Source organism: Adiantum capillus-veneris, chromosome 13 (assembly GCF_014529385.1).
Source record: "Adiantum capillus-veneris isolate H3 chromosome 13, ASM1452938v2, whole genome shotgun sequence".
Lineage (NCBI taxonomy): Eukaryota > Viridiplantae > Streptophyta > Polypodiopsida > Polypodiales > Pteridaceae > Adiantum > Adiantum capillus-veneris.
In genome coordinates this window covers 118,102,653-118,126,232 of record NC_140943.1, presented here as the reverse complement: position 1 = coordinate 118,126,232, position 23,580 = coordinate 118,102,653, and the positions used below count along the sequence as shown (strand labels likewise).

At 45.6% G+C, this 23,580-nt stretch overlaps 1 protein-coding gene and 1 pseudogene across 1 annotated transcript; one reads left to right on the top strand and one right to left on the bottom strand.

The window, feature by feature from the left end:
• The first annotated feature begins 1,156 nt into the window (after nt 1-1,156).
• Nucleotides 1,157-2,698, top strand: LOC147444735 (Saccharopine dehydrogenase). The gene has a single exon (XM_086527278.1). The coding sequence runs from the start codon at nt 1,218-1,220 to the stop codon at nt 2,553-2,555; it is 1,338 nt and encodes a 445-aa protein (XP_086383404.1). The 5' UTR covers nt 1,157-1,217; the 3' UTR covers nt 2,556-2,698.
• Nucleotides 2,699-2,961: 263 nt separating this feature from the next.
• LOC147444734 (uncharacterized) lies at nt 2,962-13,784 on the bottom strand (annotated as a pseudogene).
• Between the last annotated feature and the right edge of the window lie 9,796 nt (nt 13,785-23,580).

Here is a 23,580-nt window from a genome sequence, read left to right as displayed (position 1 = left end):
GGCATGCTTCCTGGAGAAGGTGCAGAGTTTGGAGTATCGGCTTGTTCTGTGTTGATGCAATATAAAGAAATACCGAAAGAGGCGCCAAGGTTTGGGGCCAATACTCTGTGGGGTGGAATTATGCCACTCCGTGTTGCGTGTCGTCTCTCTCTCTCTCTCTCTCTCTCTCTCTCTCTCAGTTCAGTTGTTATTGAAGTGCTAACAGTCAGTTCAGTCAGTTCTTTTCTATTGGCACGTGGTGCCCGTCTTGTGACAATTGCCATTGAAGATATAAAAGTATAAAATTTGGCACAACTTTTGCAAGAATAATCATGTGTATTTATGCTATGGCGATGTCATATCACTCCATGTTTACAAGATGAAAATTAGCTCATTGGCCCAGTGTGTGTCTCAACTTAGACTTGAAGTGCTTAGAAATTCAAGATGGTCGATTAAGAGGAAAATTAGAAGGAAAACCTATGTTTTGATTTTGCAAGAAAATAATGTAAATATAGCCAAAGTACAATGTAATTTGGAATATCTCCCTTTGTCAGACTTACTTCACCACTCTGGAGCACGATATGATCCCGTTAGGTTTTCAAATCCAATTCCTCCATCATGGAATCCTAGATTTGCACGTAGCATAGCTCTCCAACCATTCTATCTAGATGCCTTAGATGTATGTCTCTCATTTGGTTTTCAAGTCATGAGGTGGTTAATATATGTATATGTAGGCACTTGTAAAATAGAAATTAGAACTCTTCACCGTTCTTTTTGCAAAAGATTCGGCTTTTGAATGAAGCCTAGCAACACATTGAATTATACATCCTTGCAACATGATACTTGATTTAGAAATTTGTAAACTCCAATAGAGAACATTAAAGAGAGATGATTTTCTCATCAGCCTTGATTCATCCCAACATCAACCGATGTATTGCTTTCTCATCTCATCAATCCTTGGTATGATTGTTTATTGAAAATAGTTTGTGTGAGGAAAAAATCTTAAGCTTGTAGTTTCTTTTGTTTTTGTTTGGTAAGACTAGAAAGAAACCTTAAGCTTGGAGTTTTTTTAAATTTTTGTAAGACTAGCTTAGATTGATGTGCTCTTTTCATTGTTAAGTCCTTGTTTAATTTTTCTTTTGTTTGCGTGGACAGCGCAAATTGCCGGGCTTCCTTTAATAGCGCGTGGCATGTACATCGAAATTGCCACGTCATTCTTTTACTAAATTCGTGTAGCTATGGCGGATGCAGCAGTAGATGTCGTGATCTTCGGGGCTTCAGGTTTCACAGGCAAGTATGTCGTGAGAGAGCTTCTGAAGTTTAGCAAGGATGGAAGCAGAAGGGTAGCCTTGGCTGGCAGGCACAGGGCAAAGCTTGCAGCAGCCCTGGAGTGGGCGGCCGCTCCCGCCTCTCCACCTACATTCCCTCTTCTTGAAGCGGATGTAGATGACCCACAATCCCTTTTAGCCATGTGCAGACGTACAAAGCTTGTGCTCAACTGTGTCGGCCCTTTTCGCCTTTACGGCCAACCCGTTGTTGCAGCATGTGTCGAAGCTGGCATCGATTACCTCGACATCACAGGCGAGCCAGAGTTCATGGAAAGAATGGATCTTCTTTATCACCAGGCTGCTTCTGACAGAGGATCTTTAATAGTCTCTGCTTGTGGATATGACTCCATTCCGGCGGAGTTTGGCCTCCTCCATCACCTCAAACAATGGGTTGCCCCAAGTTTGCCCAATTCTGTGGATTGCTTTCTGCAGATTACTTCATCTACCAAGGTTGTCGGCAACCTTGGCACATGGGAATCTGCAGTGCTAGGTGTGAGCAGTGCAAGTGATTTGCGTAAGATGCGAGCAAAGACAAAGAACTCCAAGGTCCGTGTGCATGTTCCTGGTGCTCCGGCGAAGAAGCCATCTCTTCTCTATTGGAACAAGCACCTCAGCCTGTGGGCGATGTATCTACCAAGTGCAGACTCTGCTGTGGTGCGGAGGACCATGTCAACTGCTGCCTCGGGAGCTCCCCCATCCATAGCTGAAGCAGAGGATCCAAACCTTCCTGCTGTTGAATATGCACGCAAACTTGTTTCCATACCAGTCCATTTTGGTGTCTACTCAGCCCTCCCTAATATTTTCGCAGTGTTTAAGCAACTTTGGATGGGCATCTCTGTCATCTGCTTAGCAGCATTCGCATTTGGACGGCGCCTTCTTCTACGCTTTCCTGAGGTCTTCTCATTTGGGCTTTTCCACCGAGGAGGGCCAAGTGAAGAGCAGGTTGCAGCGGCCAGGTTTAAGATGTGGTTTGTTGGGAAGGGATACAGTGATTCAAAAATGGCTACTTCCTCACATGCTCCAACACCAGATTTGCAAATGACCACAGTTGTGTCTGGGCCTGAGATTGGTTATATCACTACTCCAATATGCTTGGTGCAATGTGCGTTGATTGTGCTCCATGAACGAAGATCTCTTCCACGCGGTGGTGTCTATACACCAGGCACAGTGTTTGGTACAACCGACCTTCAGCAGCGACTTGAAGACAATGGTATTTCTTTTGAGTTTATGTCAAAGCAGAACATATAGACACACACAAGAAAAATCACATGCTTGTGATCATCATAATGCGTGCTAGAGTTCAGTTTACAAATCTGCTCCATTGGATTTTTAGCTTATTAATATCTTCTGTTTGTATCTTTGCTCAACGAATGACAATTGTTATTGAGTTACCTTGAGTGGAACATGAAGTTGCAATAGAGAATCCAAGGAGTGAATGTTTAAACTGTTTTTAGTGATACTGCTCTTATTGATAAGAGAGAGAACAGAGAAGAAGAAGAGGAAGAGAAGTTTTAATGTGATAGGAACAATCCCAGGAGACCTCATAGAACCCCCCCCACCACACACACACACACACACACACACACACACACACACACACACACACACAGAGAGAGAGAGAGAGAGAGAGAGAGAGAGAGAGAGAGAGAGAGAGAGAGAGAGAGAGAGAGGAATGCATGAAAAAACATGTGGTGCAAGAGAGAGTAATGATAGGTACTTCAAAAAGTAATTTTCCATCCCTTCAAGAAGGGTTTTTGTTGCCAAGAATTTGTGCGCACATTTCATAGTGCAATTGTGCGTAAGTGTTGGACTCTATACCACGCCATCTATTAGAATTTAGAATAGGCTAGACCTCGACTCTTATGCACACCTACCAGCATGAGTGACAAACATACATAACTCAACTCTTCTAGCTTGAGCATAAACCTATTAACCATAACCTTTAACACTAATTTTATTAGTCTCAAAAGCTATATACCAACGCTTTGCTCATTCAGTGGGTCGATTGCCATACTGACTATGCCAAAGGGTTTTCTTTGCACCACGGCGATGTGAATTTATTGTAAAGAGCACTTACCATGAAGGAAAACTTGAAGTAATCAAGTTCGTAACTTGATTTCTGATGAGGAGGGTTGGTTAACACCAAAGTCCATGTTGATTTTATGGACTTGACTCGTTGCATCACTAGAGTTGTTTATGACTTCAACGTGCTTAGCATTATAGATTGACTTCTTGGGTGGCTCAACTTCAATGGGGAAGCCCACTCCATTATCACGCAGGTGATGTGGTCCTTGCTGTGGTTGAGAAGCTTTAGGTAACCATGCCATGTCCGTCTTCATCAGTCCATGTCGGACTATGGTGTTAAGATCTCTTTGCAGCTGTGATTTTGATGAATTTGGCCTTGGGTTGATAGGGAGTCAAATTTGATTATTGCCTCTTATCACATCCTTGGCAGTTAGGAGATCTTTAGATACTTTAAGGTAGGTGAGCCTCTAGGATTCGCCGATGTAGAAGCATAAGGTATCACCCGTTCTAAGGTCATGGGTTGAGAATCCATTTTAGCTTTAGAGTTATTGTTATATGCAGGCTGTTTTAGAAACGCGTTTGATGCTCTACCCCAAGGATCTTGCACTAAGGATACTTGCTCCTCATTGCCTTTAGGAAAGGATAATAGTAGCAACGTGGTTCCTTTGTAGCTCTAGAGGCGATCCATCCAATCTTGACCAAGGACGAGTACTTTCAAGTTTCACTATCTCCTCTGTAGGTTTTACTAAAAATTGCACCTTTTCTATATGATTTTGGATAGCAATCATCGCACTAGTTTCCTTTTGAAGCAAAGGTTGACCTAGTATACTCCACATTCGTTATGAGACCATTGTGCACTTTGCCTTTCGATCAAGTAAAGCTAAGCAGCGGACTCTAGCACCATTGACACATTGAAACACGATCGCAATCCTTTTAGGTGTTACTATTGTAGGGCTAGGATTGCTAGACACTTTTTTTACTTTTATGATTCTGTATTGGTGAATCTTGGGGTTGCCCTCCTCTTGGTTGACGGTGGCAGCTGGGCATATTGGTTGTGAATTGGGCAATGATCGTACGAGAGTTTTTGATGCCTCAAGAGCATAGTTACATGGGACGGCGGGTCGGGGACGGGACGGTAAAAGTCAGGAAACGGGGACGGAGGTTGGAACGGCAAAAAAAAAAAGAGTTTTTTTGGCATTTTTTGACCTACACACATGCCACACACATAGAGCATCACTTTGACCACAAATTTACACAAAATAGACCAAAGAGCACGAGTCATATAGGCGCAAATGTGCTAATAAAACATCGATGGATACAAAATGAAAAGTGCATGCCACAAGGGCTCAAAAAGGAGTTAGGACAAGCCTCAAGGATAACAAAAAGTACAAAGGGCTAGGAAGTAGGTAGACTCTAGACTCGAGAGTGATCAATAATCATCAAACTCAAGAAGTGCTCGCTTGCTGAATCTCCATATCATCGTCGTAGTCAAGGTCGTCAGCGACATATGAGGCCTTGCAAGGCTCGCATTGAGGCTCGAAGTCCTCCTCTAGCTCCTCCAAAAGTGTATCGGCCATAGATGGATTCTCTTGTGCCATCTCCCACTCAGTGAAGGGATCTGCCTTGTATGTGACGCTCTTGGCAAGCATGCGCAAGTTAGTGCTCACAAACACCAAATCATTGGCCCTCTGGACCCCAAGGCGATTCCTCTTCTTAGAGGCAATGTGGCTGTACACACTCCATAGTTGCTCCAAGCAACTAGTGGTACATGCTTGGCTAAGGACACAAACAGCCAAGCGCTGCAAATGTCGGCCATTTTCTCCATAGTCCTCCCACCACAAAACCGAGCCAATCTTGTTGCGATCAACCTGTGCATCTACACATCCATAGGAGCCCTTCTTTTGCCAGTAGTTGAGTAGCTCGTCTCTAATCTTGCACCTAGTGTCACTGCTAGGCTCAAGGGGCTCTAATGCAAGCCATTATCCTTTGCTTACCTCCTTGTCGGTCTCTTGACGCCTTTCCTGCAACTCAGGGTCAAGCACATAGGCTGCCGCATGAAGTGGAGAGTAGTATCCATTCCACCTCGACTCACACAAGCCATGAATCTCCGCATACTGAACAGGGTCAGGCCCAAGCTTCTCAAGTGTCTCTATCATCTGATCCATGGCTTCATAGACTTTGCCGATGCATGGCTGCAAGCCATCCACAACTCGAAGTAGGTGTAGAATAGGCTTGATCATGGCGTCAAGAGTCCACCTCTTCCCACCAAGCGGTGTCGTTGGCCCATTCTCAGCATTTCAATCCTGTTGTTGATGTAGACTCTGGCATGGCCTGGAACTCATCACTGAGAAAGAGGCCCCTTAAGGCTCCGCCACATGTAGACAAGCGGCCTAGCATAAGCCAATTGAATGCAAATCTTGTCTCTGAATATTTGAGCAAGGACAAGTGGCTCCTCTTTGCGAACTCATGGCGCACTTTTTGATGGTTGAGCACAAAGGAGGCAATTCGAGAGGCGTCACCAATGGTAGGTGAAATCCATGACAAGTTCCCTATGTCCTTGAGGAGGTTATTGAGGCAATGCACCATGCAAAATGTGACATGGATGCTGGCATATATACCCTCAATGATAGCCCCGGCTGCCCTATTTGACGCCTCTCCATCTGCAACCATACAAAGGATATTCTCCGGGCCGGTGATCTCTATGGTGCTTGCCCACTCCATAGCAAGCATCTCCACGGCCTTGCCACTGTCGGATGCATCATGTGACTCCACAAAGTACATCCCCCCCCTGAGAGTAGTCCACCACTCCGTGGATGGACCGCTTGCGGGTGTTGCTCCATCCATCTACAAGGAGAGAGACGCCATTGGTCTCCCACAAATCCTTTGTTGCTTGGGCCGCTTGCTCCACGGCAAGCTTCTCTTTTTCAAGGAGGGTGGTGCGAAGCCTCTCCGATGAAGGTGGCACATAAGAGGAGCCATATTCCCCTATTTTCGTAACCATGGTTCGAAAGTATGGAGACCTTTTCACACAAAATAGAGCATGTTGTGTTAGTATGGAGAGTCGAGAGTTGAGACCCCATAATGAATACAAAATGGGAGATTGCAATGTGCATATGCCAAGGGAAACTCACCGCGAAGCATGGAAGGCAATGTGGTCGTGGAAGAAGAATCGGGCAACCGACCTATCCACCTCTTCCTTCAATTTGGGATTCCAATTTTTGTTGAGGGTGCTTTGGCGATGCGCAACGGAAGAGGACGGTAGATGCATTTGTCTTGAACGCTTGAGATGGGTCGTCAAGGTTGGCTTCCCTTTGCTCTCGCGGTGTCGCCATGGCGGAGGGATCAACGCAACAAAACGGTCCCTCTTGGCCGTTTCCGCGACCTCATTCACTGCGAGCTTCTCAAGAAGCTCCAACCTCTTCTCGGGAGATACTCACAGGGCAAAACTTCACCTCGTGATCAGGTTCATGAAGAAGATGGGCTCGCACTTTGTTTGCACCACCCGTTCTCTTGTACTGCACGTCCATGGTCTTGCACCGCCATCTTTACGGTTTACCACGCGTGGTAGAGTCGACTTCATCCCACCACGACCATGTTTGCACGGCTGGCCTCCTTTGAGAAGAGACGGCTTGAGAAGTGGAGCTAGCTTGAGATGACATGAAGAGTAGAGCTAAGAGGAGAGCTTGTGTGGAGAGAGTAGAGGAGAGCTTCAAAGTTGAGAGGGTAGAAGAGGGACAGAGTGGGTAGAGAGACTCAATGTCACGAGGACGTGGCAACTGCTAACCTTAGTTGTTGGTTTCTTTCCAATGATTTTTGTTTAATTTTTGAGACCCTCTTTTTGAAGTTGCAAATGGTCGGACATTGTATGGCCAATGTGAACGGTAGTTTCACCCGCAGACGGAAAGTTGGTCGGCACTGGAACTCGTAAAGTAAAAGGATGTCTAGGCTCAATGCAAGATCATGTAGGTCCCCTCGTCGCACTTAGCAAGTTGGTAGATACTAGGAAGTGAACTCAATAAAGGCATAAAGTCAAGGTGGGATCACCAACAGAAAGTATCTGACAGTTGGGTCACATTGCACTTTTGGATGCGGTCCCAATGAGGATAGCTGGTCATATGACTAGTGAGAGCCCAACGGAAGCATCTCCTAAAATTTAGGGAACTACTATTTTGGGCCATGAAATGTGTTCGCGTCATTACCTTCCGAATGACCAGGGGAACATTTTATTACTCTGCTGCAAAGTCAATTGATGCACCAGTTGAGAGATTTTTAAGCAGGAAGCCCAATGCGGGAAATTGCATGCATGAGTGCCAAGTGGCACTTTTTGGCCAATTTACCAAGTTTGGGAGAAGAGAACTCGTAATTGACTTTTTGGAGCAGTTTTGGAGGCTGTTAACTTTGATTTTCAGCCATTTCTCTCCATTTTTGAGCTTCCCATGACTTTGCCTAGGTCCAAGGAGCTCATTTTCAGCATTGGAAGGCATCAGATGCGTGTTTACAGGGTTGTTTTGTTGTGTTTTCAGCGATATGCAGGTTTTGGCAGCCATGGAAATCTTCCCCTTTTTGCATCTATTTGTTCACAGATGCATTACAAGTCAAGGGCAGAAGAGGGGGCGCTCGATTTATGCTGGGGGGATGCTTCATTGAGAACCTGTCACAGGTTAAGAGCTACGGAGTGTTTTCTTTCCCTCTCATGTACAATGTGGTGCTAGGAGTGATGCCCTGCACGCTACACACTGCTCTCTCTCCCCCCTACGTGCAGTTATGTGATGCCCCACAAGAAGGCTCTTCATTTGACTGATGTACAGCTTTGTGGTTTCATGCTTTTGTGCTGAGGCAAGAGCCTCCTTGAGCAGGAACAGGGGTAGCTAACTGCTACTCCAAAGCAGGCACTGGTGAGGGTCATAACCTCACCGTACAGGTGCGTTTCCAGCGCTGTGTATGCGCTGTAAATTGACTGTTTTTCAGCCATACGAACGCCAGAACCATTGAGAATAGTGCCCCACTGGCAGAGGACAGTTAGGGGACTGTTTGGGGCTGAAAACAGGGCAAAAACCAGTAAATACAGCGTGCTGAATTTATTGTTTTTGGGCAGGAATCAGAGGGTTTATGCCAGTGGAAGAGAGTTCTAGCAGGGGAATTGGTTTCGCGCAAGTTTTGGGATTGTTATGCCGGTGAAATTTGGCCAAACAAGTGGTATCTAGCTTGATACAGATAAGGATTCCCAGGACTCTTCTTTGTAATTTACCCTCCTAAAGGATAAAGAAATACCGAAAGGGGCGCCAATTTTGGGGCCTACAGGTCGTCGGCGTCTGCTCGGAGCATTCTAGCTTCCAAGCCGTGTGTGTACTTAAGTGGTAATTCCCGTCGCAGGTTCCTTTTGCAAAGTGCTCTCTATGTGTGTCTAAAGTAAAGTAAAGAATCTCGGGTGAAAGCCAAAGTCCACCGCCCCACGGGCCGGTTTCACTCAAGGGTAGGGTAGAGCTTGAGCCTTGAGCGCCCGTAGGTAGACCGTAGACGGAGTAGAGTCTAAATAGTAGATAGGTGAATCATAGTAGACGGTAGAGAGGAGAGCCTTCAAAGTTCATTGAACTTGAGAGAAGATGAGGCCCAAGGGTGCTTTTATAGGCTCCCAAGGGCCAAAGCCCCCAAAAAGTTAAGACGTTTGCTGCTACTGTCCGTTAAAAACGGTCATTTTTTTGAAATTTAAAAAAATTCCGTTCCCGGCTGTCCCAACCCATTCCCGGCCGTCCCAGTCCGTCCCCGGTATATCCCCGCGCGTTCCCACCGGTCGGATGAAAATCCAGCCGTTCCCAGCCATCCCCCTCGTCGGTTACGTCCGTTTTGCGTCCCTAGGCCCCGTCCCCTCTGTCCCCTGTAACTATGGCCATTGGTCTCCCATAAATCCTTTGTTGCTTGGGCTGCTTGCTCCACGGCAAGCTTCTTTTTGTCAAGGAGGGTGGTGCGAAGCCTCTCCGATGAAGGTGGCACATAAGAGGAGCCATATTCCCCTATTTTCGTAACCATGGTTCGAAAGTATGGAGACCTATCCAACAAAATAGAGCATGTTGTGTTAGTATGGAGAGTCAAGAGTTGAGACCTCATAATGAATACAAAATGGGAGATTGCAATGTGCATATGCCAAGGAAAACTCACTGTGAACCATGGAAGGCAATGTTGTCGTGAAAGAAGAATCGGGCAACCGACCTATCCACCTCTTCCTTCAATTTAGGATTCCAATTTTCGATGAGGGTGCTTTGGCGATGCGCAACGGAAGAGGACGGTGTAGATGCATTTGTCTTAAATGCTTGAGAGGTGTCGTGTCACAAATTGTTGACGTGTCAAAACCCTAAAGAATGGAGCCAACTTGCAGATGCTGGTTGAGGGGCCTAAACCCTAAGAGAACAAGTAATAGAAGAAGAAGTCCTACCAACTTATGGGGACCCCGTCCGAGGGGGCCCCAAGTGACATAAAGGATTTAAATAAAGCAGGACCTGCAAACACACACAAAAACTGATGACGTGGCAAATTTTCAAAAATTGCACTGACATGATGACGTTGGCAGGTTGTATGGATTTTCGCGTTTTGTGCTTGCTGATGATGTGGCTGGCTGTACGGATTTTCGTGATTTACGCTGACAGCTTTTTGGCTTTGCTTTTGGACCAGATGCTTTTGAGTTTGAAGGCTTTTTACTATAAACTGCTTTTGGGGGCCTAGGACCTTTAAATATGAGGTTAGGACTCATTCTTTGGCATACTTCGTGGAGAAGCTGTAGAGTCTGGAGTACCGGCTTGTACTGTGTTGATGCAATATAAAGAAATACCGAAAGGGACGCCAAGGTTTGGGGCCAATACTCTCTGGGGTGGAATTCCGCCACTCCGTGTCGCGTGTCGTCTCTCTATTTCAGTTCATTTGTTATTGAAGTGCTAAAAGTCTATTCAGTCTGTTCTTTTCTGTTGGCATGTGGTGCCTGTCTTGTGACATCTGAAAGCATACCGGTCCTACCAAAGAGCAGAAATAGCAAGATCGCACTTCCAAAGTTCATTGGAAATTTTGGCTTCGTGCCCCGACCCCGGACTCACTAGCCACTCCCATCCTTACTACATCACGCATCGGGCGCGCTCTCGTCTTCACCGCTCATGTCTCACAGGACATAAGCCATAAAGATCACTCGCAAGAGAAGGATCCAAGATTTGTTTCGAGTCACTGTTTTTCTCAAAAGTAGTGCCATGCAGATGTTGGTGTCTATAGCTACCAAGCAACACACTCCAAGGACTTGGCAAGCTTTCAAGAACAATTTTGCTTGAAGTTATATGGTTTGTGACATCTTTCTTCGGAGTGCAACTTCTGGCAGAGTGGGGTATCTTGAAATGCTTGCCATGGAAACCCTAACAGATTATATCTTGAAATTTCTCGACATCTCTCAGTAGATGTCTCTTCTCGAGTTGATAACCTTGGTGGTTCGGTGCGATTGCTATCTTGGGAGTACCATCGCCGCCAAAGAAACACTGTCTGTCCAAGAGCTGATGGACCATGCTGTGGTTGTCTACGACCTTATGGAAGGAACCTAACCCTAATTTTTGATGCAGGTTTCAGGATGGAAAGTCAGTCGACTTTTCGAGCTCGACTGATGTCGAGATTGCTTTTTAAATTTGAGTTTTGTTTGAACTTGTTTCGTGATCCTGTTTGGAATGTGTTTGAAATGGATGGTATCTCTTTTGAACCTATCTTGGTGCTGATCTGAAATGTTTGACTCTTGTTTTAATACTGGTTTCAATGATTGGTGATTTTACTCCCGGGTGGAGTAGTGAAAAATTATGTTTGAGAATGCTTGTTCATACTCATGGCCCGGACCCTTGTGATTATTTGCGGGGGGAGTATTGAATGATTGAAAAGTGCTATTTTTTTTTACTCATGGCTCGGACCCTTGTGGTTATTTACGGGGGGAGTATTGTTGTTGTGACTCCCGGCCCGGACCTGAATGGTTATGCGGGAGGAGTATTAAGAAGTCTGAGCAGTGGTTACTCTCAACACTTCCAAATGACACAGGCTGTGGTCTGGGGGGCGTTTGGTTGTAAAAGGCCTCTATATCCCCCGGCCCAGATCTTTTTAGGTTATGCGGGAGGAGTGACGAGGGAGTCGTTGAATATCTCCTGGCCCGGACCTTGTTAGGTTATGCGGGAGGAGTGTTCATCGGCGGCTTCATGTTTCTATGTCTTGTAACATGCATATGTGAGCATTTGTGTTGCATTGTGATGTGCCAACCATTGAATATTTCTAATTGGATGAGATTGCCTTGTGTATGTAATTTTATTGCATCAAGACACCCGTGGAAGATCAATACGGTCTGGGTGTGATGGCTAATTTTACTACGCCAGCATATCAACAGTTCCGATCTGGACGAAGGAGAAGCTAACTCCTTGATCAAAAGAGCCGAAAGGAGAAGTTAACTCCTTAACAAAAAGAGTAAACTGATTGTCCCTCGGAATGTCCCTTGGAATTTTTTTTAGCTAACTTGAGTTGTTTTGCAGATATGCTGTAATCGTGGACGATTACTCTCTTTCAAGAAGGAAAGATGTCACAAACTGCTGACGTGTCAAAACCCTAAAGAATGGAGCCAACTTGCAGATGCTGGCCGAGGGGCCTAAACCCTAAGAGAACAAGTAATAGAAGAAGAAGTCCTACCAACTTATGGGGACCCTGTCCGATGGGGCCCCAAGTGACATAAAGGATTAAAATAAAGCAGGATCCGCACACACACAAAAACTGATGACGTTGCAGATTTTTGAGAATTGCACTGACATGATGATGTGGAAGGTTGTACAGATTTCCGTGATTTACGATGGCAGCTTTTTGGCTTTGCTTTTGGACCAGATGCTTTTGAGTTTGAAGGCTTTTTATTGTAAACTGCTTTTGGGGCCTAGGGCCTTTAAATATGAGGTTAGGACTCATTCTCCGGCATGCTTCGTGGAGAAGGTGCAGGGTCTGGAGTACCGGCTTGTATTGTGTTGATGCAATAAAAACAAATACTGAAAGGGGCGCCAAGGTTTGGGGCCAATACTCTCTGGGGTGGAATTCCCCCACTCCGTCTCGCGTGTCGTCTCTCTCTATTTCAGTTCAGTTGTTATTGAAGTGCTAAAAGTCTGTTCAGTCTGTTCTTTTTTGTTGGCACGTGGTGCTCGTCTTGTGACATGTCGTCAAGGGTGGCTTCCCTTTGCTCTCGCAGTGTTGCTGTGGCGGAGGGATCAACGGCAACAAAACGGCCCCTCTTGGCCAATTTCGTGACCTAATACACCGCAAGCTTCTCAAGAAGCTCTTCTCGGGAGATACTCGATGGCAAAACTTCACCTCGTGACCGGGTTCATGAAGAAGATGGGCTCGCACTTTGTTTGCACCACCAGTTCTCTTGTACGGGCATAGCTTGCACGTCCATGGTCTTGCACGGCCACCTTTACCACGCATGTAGAGTCGACTTCATCCCACCACGACCATGTTTGCACGGCGGGCCTCCTTCGAGGAGAGCCGGCTTGAGAAGTGGAGTTAGCTTGAGATGACATGATGGTGGAGAGAGAGTAGAGCTAAGAGGAGAGCTTGTGTGGAGAGAGAGTAGAGGAGAGCTTCAAAGTTGAGAGGGTAGAAGAGGTAGAGAGTGGGTAGAGAGACTCAAGGGTAGGGTAGAGCTTGAGCCTTGAGCGCCCGTAGGTAGACCGTAGACAGTGTAGAGTCTAAATAGTAGATAGGTGAATCATAGTAGACGGTAGAGAGGAGATCCTTCAAAGTTCATTGAACTTGAGAGAAGATGAGACCCAAGGGTGCTTTTATAGGCTCCCAAGGGCCAAAGCCCCCCAAAAAGTAGACGTTTGCTGCTACTGTCCGTTAAAACCGGTCATTTTTTTGAAATTTAAAAAAATTCCGTTCCCGGTCCGTCCCCGTCCGACCCCGTGCGTTCCCGCCGGTCGGATGAAAAGCCGTTCCCAGCCGTCTCCCTTCGTCCTCGGCCCGGTTACGCCCGTTGTGTGTCCCTAGGCCCCGTCCCCTCCGTCGCCTATAACTATGCTCAAGAGTCCTTAAAGCTTGCCAAATATTGCGAAGCTTTGCCGTTCGAAGCCCACTTTGAGCGTGCATTGTAATTTGTCCTTGTCTCCTTTGTTAGAGGAGAGATTGCCTTTGAGAGTGTAGCTGCTTCAGGACATTGGCTAGCTTTATTTGTTGTTGTTGATTGGACACTTTGAGCTCTATCTACCCTTTGTGGTGGCATTAGCTCCACTTTGTTTCTCTCCTTTGAGCTTCTTAGACTCTGGTGTTGTAGGAGTTCATTACCTTTTGAGGCTTTGTGAGGCATCTCTTTTACTTTGTTGTGTGTTAAACAAAGAGATCCTTGTAGCATTGTAGGCTTTGAATCCCCAATTCCGTCCTTCCCTAGAATCAATTCCTCTCGTAGGCTACTTAGTGTAGTTATATAGAAATATACACCTGTAATGTGAGACTATGGAGAAAGCGGTCTGTGGCATGTCTATAAGCTGATAAGAAAGACTTTTATAGTTATTGTTTAGCTTTGATGCTGGGTCCCAACCACCCTCAAGGTGTCACAAAGTGATGATGTGGCGGACAACAAAAACCCTAAAATTCTTGCAAACCCTAATTTTTGCCAGAAACCCTAATTTCCGGAAATCGCAGAGGTTGGAAAAAAAATAATTAAAAAAAAAATAAAATAAAAATGATGAGCGACGCGAATTTTGCTTTTTTTATAAAAAAAGAGAAAAGACTCTCTAAGAGAGAGAGAGAACTGATGCTTTTTATTTTAAAAGCTTTTGGGGCTCTGCTTTTGGGCATCCCTTGTATCTTTAAATAAGTGGTGAGGGCTTCACTTCTCATAGCATCTGGACGCAGAGTCTGAGAGTGAAACCCTAGCCACTCTCGTACTTTGATCTGATTAATATAAAAAGAAATACCGAAAGGGGCGTCAGTCTTTGGGGCCAATATCTCTAGGCACGGAACTCCGTCGGGCCAGTGCAAATCTATTGTGATCTGTGAATTGTTTTGAAGTGGTTATTTGGTGCTGTCGCGGTTGATTCTTGACTTGGAGTGTCCAAGTTTGTTACAGTGGTATCAGAGCACGGCCGATTTCTCTTCTACGGGAAATCCGATCCCCAATTTTTTTTTCGCGGCACCTATGGCTTCACGCAAGGATCCGTCGACTCCCTCTGCATCTGGAGATGCGGGCAAGGATCACAACGAAGATTCCGGCAGAGAGTATGGCCCGCCTCGGCCTACTCAGGCGGAGCGGCGAGAGATGGAGCGTCGCCAGTTGATCGGCGATGCAACGAAGATGATGCTCAATTTTGCCAGGACCCGAAGATGGCAAAATATATGAACCAGACCTCTCTGAAAGAGGTATAGACAGAGTGGCAGAGAACCACGACACCACTCCCGAAACCCGCTCTCAAGAAACGTTCTGCCTCCAAGAAATATACGGAGAAGGAACTGGAGAACGTGGTTGATGCACGGATTGCTCAGCTTTTCGACGTGCAAGAGAAAGACAAAAAGCACGGCAAAAAGTAGAAGAAAGGCACTGATTTCCCGGGATAGTTGGGTCGTCGGTCGACTTTTGACAAGGCAAAGAAACGGAAGAAGCGTGTTCGATTTGAAGGAGTACCCAGTTCTTCTTCTTCTTCTTCTTCTTCTTCTTCTTCTTCTTCTTCTTCTTCATGTGACAGTTCTTCTAGCTCTTCAGATTCGAGCGAAGAAGACAGAAAAGGTAAAAAGCGAAGCAAGAAACAAAGCTTCGGAAAGGGCAAGAAAAAGGCAAAGAAGGCTACATCTCGCCCATAGACTGACAGTTCTACTGAGGACTCGTCTACATACAGCTCAGATTCCGATGACGGAAACTTTTATGCGAACAAGACGAATTTTCACAAAGCTAACCAGTATGACTTTCTCGAAGATAAAAGCAAGAAAGTCCGAGAGTTTAAGGAAGGTGGCCACTCGATCAAGTTTGATACTTTTTCAGGATACTCAGATGCTTCGAAGGCTTTGTCTTTTATACAGCAGTTTGACATCGCTTTCGCGGGAGGATGCTATTCAGAGCACTCCAAGATTCGGAGAGCTGTCTCTTCCTTTAAGGGGAATGCTCGTACTTGGTGGTCCACGCTTCTTTTAAACAAGACTGCGCCAGTTAAATGGCTGAAAGTTAAGAAGCTTTTTATTTCTTCTTGGTTAACGCAAGAATATGAATGAGATATACGAGCTGCTTGGAACCATCTTCGGATGACCAAGAAAGACACAATCAATGCTTATTGTGAAAGATTCTGGAGCTCTTTTCTACCCGCCTCTTCATTCAAGAAGATCTCGTTCAGAGAACAGATTGAGCGGTTTACCTTCGGTCTACCTACAGAGATCCGAGATCACTGCTTGGAATAGAAGTCAGCTTCTATTTAGGAGTTGATGAGTCATGCGAAGCGGGGCTTTGCCATTCACTCTGGCAGTTTGACCTACCCCACAGATAAGGCCATGACACAACGAGCTGAACAGACTTCTGGGAATGAAAGTAGAAAGAAAAAGAGCAACCCAGAGAAAAAGGATGCACGACCCAAGCTTACTCCTGAGGAGAGAGCTCGCTTCATCAGAGAGGGGAAGTGCTTTGGATGCGGGGAACATGGACATATCTCCGCGAAGTGCCCTAAAAAGGCATAGAAAGAACAGAATGATAAAGACGACGGCAGGCCTGAGAGTTCGAGAGCAGCTGAGGAATGTGGTAGAAAAGGCAGATAGAAAAACAGAACTGGTACCACATGGCGTGGAACCTGCACCGAATCTAATGAATGAAAGTACAAACTTTGCCGCTTTTGGGGCAAAGTGAAGGATCAGGAAGCTCTTTTGAAGGAGCCAAGGCCAACTTCTTTTCACTTGGAATTGGTGGCTCGATTTGGAATTACGCTCGACAGACTGACGCCACAGGCGGAGGTAGTTCGACTGGCACCCGGATGGGATGTTGCCATTACACCGAGCATTGGCAAACTTCGTTTGCAATGACAGGGGTGTTCAAGGCACGCAAGTGACGTTCTACTCAGGATCCCTTGGTACCACAAGAACTACGCCGTCAATGACTACCGGGCCGAGAAAGCGACTTTGATAAATGAAGGGCTTAGAGATTGTACTTGATGAACTTCAGTTTCTTACTCATTCTTTTGGGAGAGAACTGAACGATGGATAAAGGTTGAATATGTTTTGACCTGATCAAAAGAACGCCAAGATTTTTCTCCACACTCATGCCGATTGCTTTTCAGAGGGCCTGAAGATCATACCATTGATCTGATACCTGGTAGTACACCACCGAACCGGCCACCCTACCGTGTGAGCCGAGCACAGAATGAAGAAATTATGAACCAAGTGAAAGACCTCTTGGAAAAGGGTCTTGTCGAGCCTAGTACTTCACCGTATTGCTCTCCAGTGTTGTTGGTTTTGAAGAAAGACGGATCTTGGATAATGTGCATCGATTATAGAGCTCTCAACAAAATCATCATCAAGAACAGATTTCCGATTCCTAGGATCGATGATATACTCGACAGGTTACAGGGATCCTCGTGCTTTAGCAGGATTGACTTGAAGAGTGGATATCATCAGATCAGGATAGCGCCGAGAGATGTCTACAAGACAGCTTTTCGGACGACTTTTGGGTTATTTGAGTTTTTGGTGATGCCTTTTGGCTTAACCAATGCTCCTGCGACATTTAACCGGATGATGGACATGATTTTTCGAGAGTACAGGCTATTTGTTGGCACTTTCTTTGACGACATCATTGTTTTCTCCAAGAATGAGGCAGAACACAGAGATCATTTGCTTCAGGTCTTTCAGGCATTACGAGATCACAAGTTAGTGATTAATGCAAAGAAAAGTGATTTTTTCCTACCAGAGATACACTTTTTGGGACACATTGTGTCAGCAGCAGGAGTGCAAATGGATCCAGCCAAGATAGAGACTATCCGTGATTGGCCCGACTTGAAGAATGTCCATGAAGTTAGAAGCTTCTTGGGACTGTGTTCGTACTACAGGCGGTTTATACGAAAGTTTGCAGAGGTTGCTTCCCCTTTGCATATCTTGACACAAAAAGGAGTACCTTTTTCGTGGGGACCCACAGAGGTGACTGCCTTTCAGACATTGAAAGAGAAATTGACTACGGGACCTATTTTGACTTTGCCGGACTTGCAGAAGTCATTCGAAGTATATTGTGATGCTTGTGGTCGTAGTCTGGGTGCGGTCTTGATGCAAGAAGGCCATGTCATAGCTTACGAGAGCCGTTTGTTCTCTAGGCCGGAGATGACAGCACAAATTTATGAGAAAGAGCTTTTGGCGGTTATCCATGTTCTTACTCAGTGGCGGCATTACCTACTCGGAGCGGATTTCACTGTCTTTACAGACCATCAGAGTTTGCACTACTTCTTATCACAGAAGCAGCTTTCGGAAAAGCAGATGCGGTGGGCGAACATCTTCCACTTCCAGATTGTCCATGTGCAGGGACAGAAGAATGTGGTGGCAGATGCTTTGTCTCGGAAACCGTTGGTTCTGGCTATTTCCGCGATACATTATAGGAGCTTTGAGGATATGGTCGATCAGTATGCCACAGATACAGATTTTGCAGATATTTTCACACGGATACGGGATAGGGAGACAGTAGCTGGATATTCCCTTCGGGAAGGCTACTTGATGAAAAAGACTATGTTGTGCGTTACACAGCCGTTGAGGGAAAAGGTTATGACTGAATGCCACTGTCCACCTTTTACGGGTCACGGCGGCATTGCTACCACCATGAAAGGGGTAGAGAGATACTTCTTTTGGCCGAGACTCAAGAAGGATGTGGAGGAGTTTGTGCGCAGTTGCTTGGTATGCCAGAAGGTCAAGTTTGACAGGCATAAGGCACAGGGATTGTTACAGCCTTTACCCATACCCATCCGCCCCTGGGAAAGTATAGCGATGGATTTCATTTTTGATCTCCCGAGAACACAGAGTGGTCACGATGGTATCTAGACTGTTATTGACAGGTTTAGCAAACAGGCTCATTTCATTCCAGTGAAGAAAACAGTCAAGCCGTATCACTTAGCGAGACTGTTTGTGGCCCAGATTTTTAGATTACATGGCATGCCTGAGACAATTGTCTCCGACAGAGATCCCAGATTTATGAGTTTGTTTTGGAAGGCAATTTGGGAGAACATTGGCACGCGGTTGCAGTTCTCGTCATCGTTCCACTTGCAGACTGACGGGCAATTTGAGATTGCCAATTCAGTGATTTTAGATTTATTGAAGTCTTGTATCTCGGATCAGAAGACTCAATGGGAAAAGAACTTATCTTTGGTGGAATTTGCCTACAATAACACGATACACTCTTCGATGGGAAAGACGCCATGTGAGATTGTTGAAAGTGCTGCGAAGGTTCCATTCTTCCTGAGCACGAAAGATTAGATATTTGAAGCGGATGAATATTCGCGAGATTTGGATACGGCTTTATCCAAGGTTCGCGAGACTTTGCAGAAGTCTCAAGAACGACAGAAAAAGGCAGCGGATCGCCATCGTCGCGACTTGAAACTGAAGGAGGATGATTGGGTGCTACTTTTGAGAAGGCACGCCTAAGAAAGAAAAAGGGAAAGGAGAGGCTTTCTCCAAAGCTTAGTATGCGATACTACGGACCTTTCCAGATTACTGAAAAGATAAATGATGTCTCCTTCCGATTAAAACTGCCAGATACTTGGAGGATTCACAATGCATTGCATGTGAGTCTCTTGAAACCTGTTAAGGGTGATGTGCCTGATGATGGGGAGCCTGATAAGCAACCCGAAGTGGAAGAAAACGAGGAGATCCTTGTTCCTGAACAGATTTCGGCACATAACGATACGAAGAAAGGTAAAGTCCGAAGGTGGTTCTTGGTTAAGTTCAAGAACTTTCCTGCATTTGATGCGAAGTGGATGGAGGAGGAAGACCTAGCAGATACTCCTCGGATTGTGAAACTTTACCTCGATGTTTTGGTTTAGCATAGTCTACTCCAAACGGAACCCAGAATTCAGCTTGGCCGGAGATCTGGTGTAGTGGGATGCACAAGAGGGGAGTCACTCCGCTCCTTTGTCAACAAATGCCTTGATTTTGATACTAAAGTCACTGATGTCTCTTTGAGCTTCAGGGATACTGAGAGCTGATAGTATTCTGCTGGATGACTTTATGAAATGGAATTCGTGATTATGATACTGATTTGTTCTTGACTTCTTGTGAGTGCAAGAATTGATAGCCAAAATGACTGCAACATTTTGGTCTGATTGATCTCGAATAGACATGGTTGCAATAGGGGTTAGTCAATCGGACATCGACGAGGTCCCTATTGGACCTAGATGTGATTGCTAGCTACATTGCCGATAAATCATGGTCTAAGATCCGAATGAATGTTGAATGTCATGTGATGTCTGGTGATGTCCTGTGATGTCGTGTGATGTGACTGTCGATTTTGTACATGTGCTAGATGTGTGTTCCTCGTACGTAGGTACTAACAGTCAGTGTCTGCTAAGACGGTTTATGGCTTTTGTTGGTTTTGCAGGCGTAATCGCGGTCGATTACAATGCTTTCAAGAGGGGGGTATGTCACAAAGTGATGACGTGGCGGACAACAAAAACCCTAAAATTTGTGCAAACCCTAATTTCTGCTAGAAACCCTAATTTTCGGAAATCGCGGAGGTTGGAAAAAAATAAATAAATAAATAAATATATTTTAAAAATTAAAATGATGAGCGACGCGAATTTTGCTTTTTTTATAAAAAAAGAGAAAAGACTCTCTAAGAGAGAGAGAGAACGGATGCTTTTTATTTTAAAAGCTTTTGGGGCTCTGCTTTTGGGCATCCCTTGTATCTTTAAATAAGTGGTGAGGGCTTCACTTCTCAGAGCATCTGGACGCAGAGTCTGAGAGTGAAACCCTAGCCACTCTCTTGTACTTTGATCTGATTAATATAAAAAGAAATACCGAAAGGGGCGCCAGTCTTTGGGGCCAATATCTCTAGGCACGGAACTCCGCCGGGCCAGTGCAAATCTATTGTGATCTGTGAATTGTTTTGAAGTGGTTATTTGGTGCTGTCGCGGTTGATTCTTGACTTGGAGTGTCCAAGTTTGTTACACAAGGGCCCCCTTGCCTTGTTGCCAGAGCAAGTATTTTCTTTAGATTACTTGTACAAATGCTGATACAATGGCTATATGCTGAGACAATGTCACGATTGTGACATATAGTTCATCTATGTGTTACCTTCCTTGCTTGATCCTTTGCAGATATGAAGATGGAGTCTAGACCAAGTCTAGATCCCCAACCTCGAAAGGGTGCCTTAATGGTTGCACCTTTAGGCTAATGGCTATTTCTCTTCATCATGGTTGTGTGTCTACACCGGATAGCCATGCCTCTACAACGAAACAATGTAACCGCGACAAGTCAGTGACGTGGCACCACCAAGTTCTAACCAATGGAATAGATCTTGGCCGAGGGGCTTAAACCCTAGAAGAAGAAGAAGAACTATTAACTTACTGAAGACTGATGGGAGGCCTAAAATACAAAGTGGGTTAGGATTAAAATCCTAATCAAACCAACTTAGAAAACCTTGCCCGAGGGGCCTAAACCATAAATAAAGCATATACTTTTGGTACTTCGTGCTTTTGGAATTGATGCTTTTGGGGCTCTGCTTTTGGACATCTCTTGTGTTAAGAATTTTGGCATCGCAAGTGAACTGCCTAATGTGGTCCCATGATTTATTTTGCATTTTAGGTATTTATCTTACTTATTTGTCAAGCATATGCTTTTGGTACTTCGTGCTTTTGGAATTGATGCTTTGGGGCTCTGCTTTTGGACATCCCTTGTGTTAAGAGTTTTGGCATCTCAAGTGAATTGCCCAGGTGGTCCCATGATTCATTTTGCATTTTAGGTATTTATCTTACTTATTTGTCAAAGTCTGGGTAGAGCAATTTACTGAGGTTGCTATATATGCAACCCCTTGCCTCTATTGCATTACATATTCAGTTATTCATTGCCAAGATTGATTGGTTCAGGAGTCTCTCTCTCTCTCTCTCTCTCTCTTTGACACTCTAGTGACTTCAACTATGCTCTATGGAGTTTAGGTATGGGGACTCTCTCTCTCTCTCTCTCTCTCTCTCTCTCTCTCTCTCTCTCTCTGACACTCTAGTGACTTCAGCTATGCTCTATGGAGTTCAGGTATGGGGACCCTCAGTAGACCACCATGGGAGATTTGGCAACAGAGACGGATGGAGATGTATGGAGAGGCCTCTGGTCTCTATGATCGCTCGGATTATTCGGGCTAAGGCCTCAGTGCCGCATGAGATTATCCGAGCCAGCCCCCCCCCCCCCCCCCCCCCCCCCCCCCCCGTGGTGGAGGCATTGACTAGATCAATATCCTTTATACACGGTCTATGGGATCTCCCCAAGGACAGATACGCTTGGCTTGCCCTGGAGTCATCTCGACAATAAGCGCTACAAGGCGATACATCATGTTGGTATGGACAGATGACAGCATAGTTTCAGTCACATGGTTTCAACATGGATAGATTGCTTCCGTTTCAATACTCCGTGAATGCACCCTCCCTATCTCTCACACAGACAGAGATTACCAGACTCATACGCTAGGATCTGATTCAGCTAGATACCAGGAGCACATGGATATAGCCGACACAGGAGTTGGGGACGAAGATGGCCTTCTACAGAGAGCATCTTCTCCAACTCACGGAGGACGGCTTTGTGACTAGGTCTGCATACATGGATACGCACTTATCTCATTGGATACGATGCGCTATTGGGCTGATACGCACATCCTCACATCAACTCCAGATCGAGACTGGCCAATTTCAAGGGGTGCCCGTAGGGGCCAGGATATGCCACCTATGTAACTCATAGCTAGAGATAGAGCTGCACTACACATGTCATTGCCTGGCGTACTATGAGATACGCGGCCACTTTCATTGCCTGTTCATAGAAGGTTTCGGACTTGTGTCTAGAGTCATGAGATACAAGGATCAGAGATGTCTCGGGTTGTTCCTGCTAGAGCTGCACAAACTTGGGGAGAGCTTGCTGAGGACATTAGGGGAAAGACAATCTCAGAGATGAATCACAGATTTCTTTACACCAGACAGGGGAGAGCCAGAGGAGCAGTCATCACAAACACTCACGTATACACATAGTACACGCACGCATATACGCACCCACAAAAAGTAAAAAGACGAAGGAACTCAACGTCGACGCCCAACACAAAAGGAGAAGGACGGCCAATTCACGCGATAGCGACGCCAAATCAAAAAGTGACGCCGAAGGCATGCCCCGGCCGGCCCTGAAACTGGCGAACACGCTACACCGACGCACCAACAAAGCCCGCCATTCGTTGGCATCTCGTCTAGGACGCATCTTGCAGTAACATCCGTAGGGTATTATTATCAGCTTCAGATTCATTTCCTTTTTCCTTAGTGTTTTAGACTTTAGTGTTAGTTCTTTGTAATTTTCGTACTCAGACATGATATCAGATTCACCAATTGTAACTTTTTGGTCCCATAGGTCATTTTGGCGTTTCGAAGATGTTATTTTAACATTTTATTTCATTCTCTCTCTCTCTCTCTCTCTCTCTCTCTCCCCCCCCCTTTGGTCTCTATACTTCCGCATCGTGGACTTTGACATGGTATCAGAGCCGTGTTCTTGAAGAGCCTTGGCAGTGGAGGAGCTGCATAAAGAAGAAAACCTGTGAAGAGTTTCCTCTTCATTGTCGCCGGCGTCTTGCATCCCCACTCTATTGTTGAGCATTTCAAAACGCTGCAGTACGGCACCGCGTAGCCTTTCCTCCGCTGTTACTGTTGTCCAAAGTTAGCAAGCCGCTAGCGTTTCAAAGCGCTAGCCAGCAGCCCCTTGTCGGCAGTCCACAACAACCGCCTCCGGTGCGTTTTAAAACGTGCAGTCGACAGCTTGCTTAACTTGGGTGGCGCTGCTGCGACCGTGTTGAAATGCCGACTATGGCGACATCTCTACTCGATTGAGGTCTGCAACTCTCCCAAGTGCCCACTTCTCGGCGATGTGTTTTAAAACACTTGCCACAGCCTAACTGCCGGCGCCGCTTCCACTAGCCATTTGGTGGCCTTGAGGTTTGCGTTCTAAAACGCACTTCAGTAGCAAAAAAGAAACACCTCGACGTCACTATCCTTCCTCTTGAGGCCTAGTGTTTTGAAATGCTGGGCATAGA

Coding starts and splice junctions, on each gene's coding strand:
- LOC147444735 (XM_086527278.1), top strand. CDS start 1,218: ATGGCGGATGCAGCAGTAGATGTCGTGATCTTCGGGGCTTCAGGTTTC.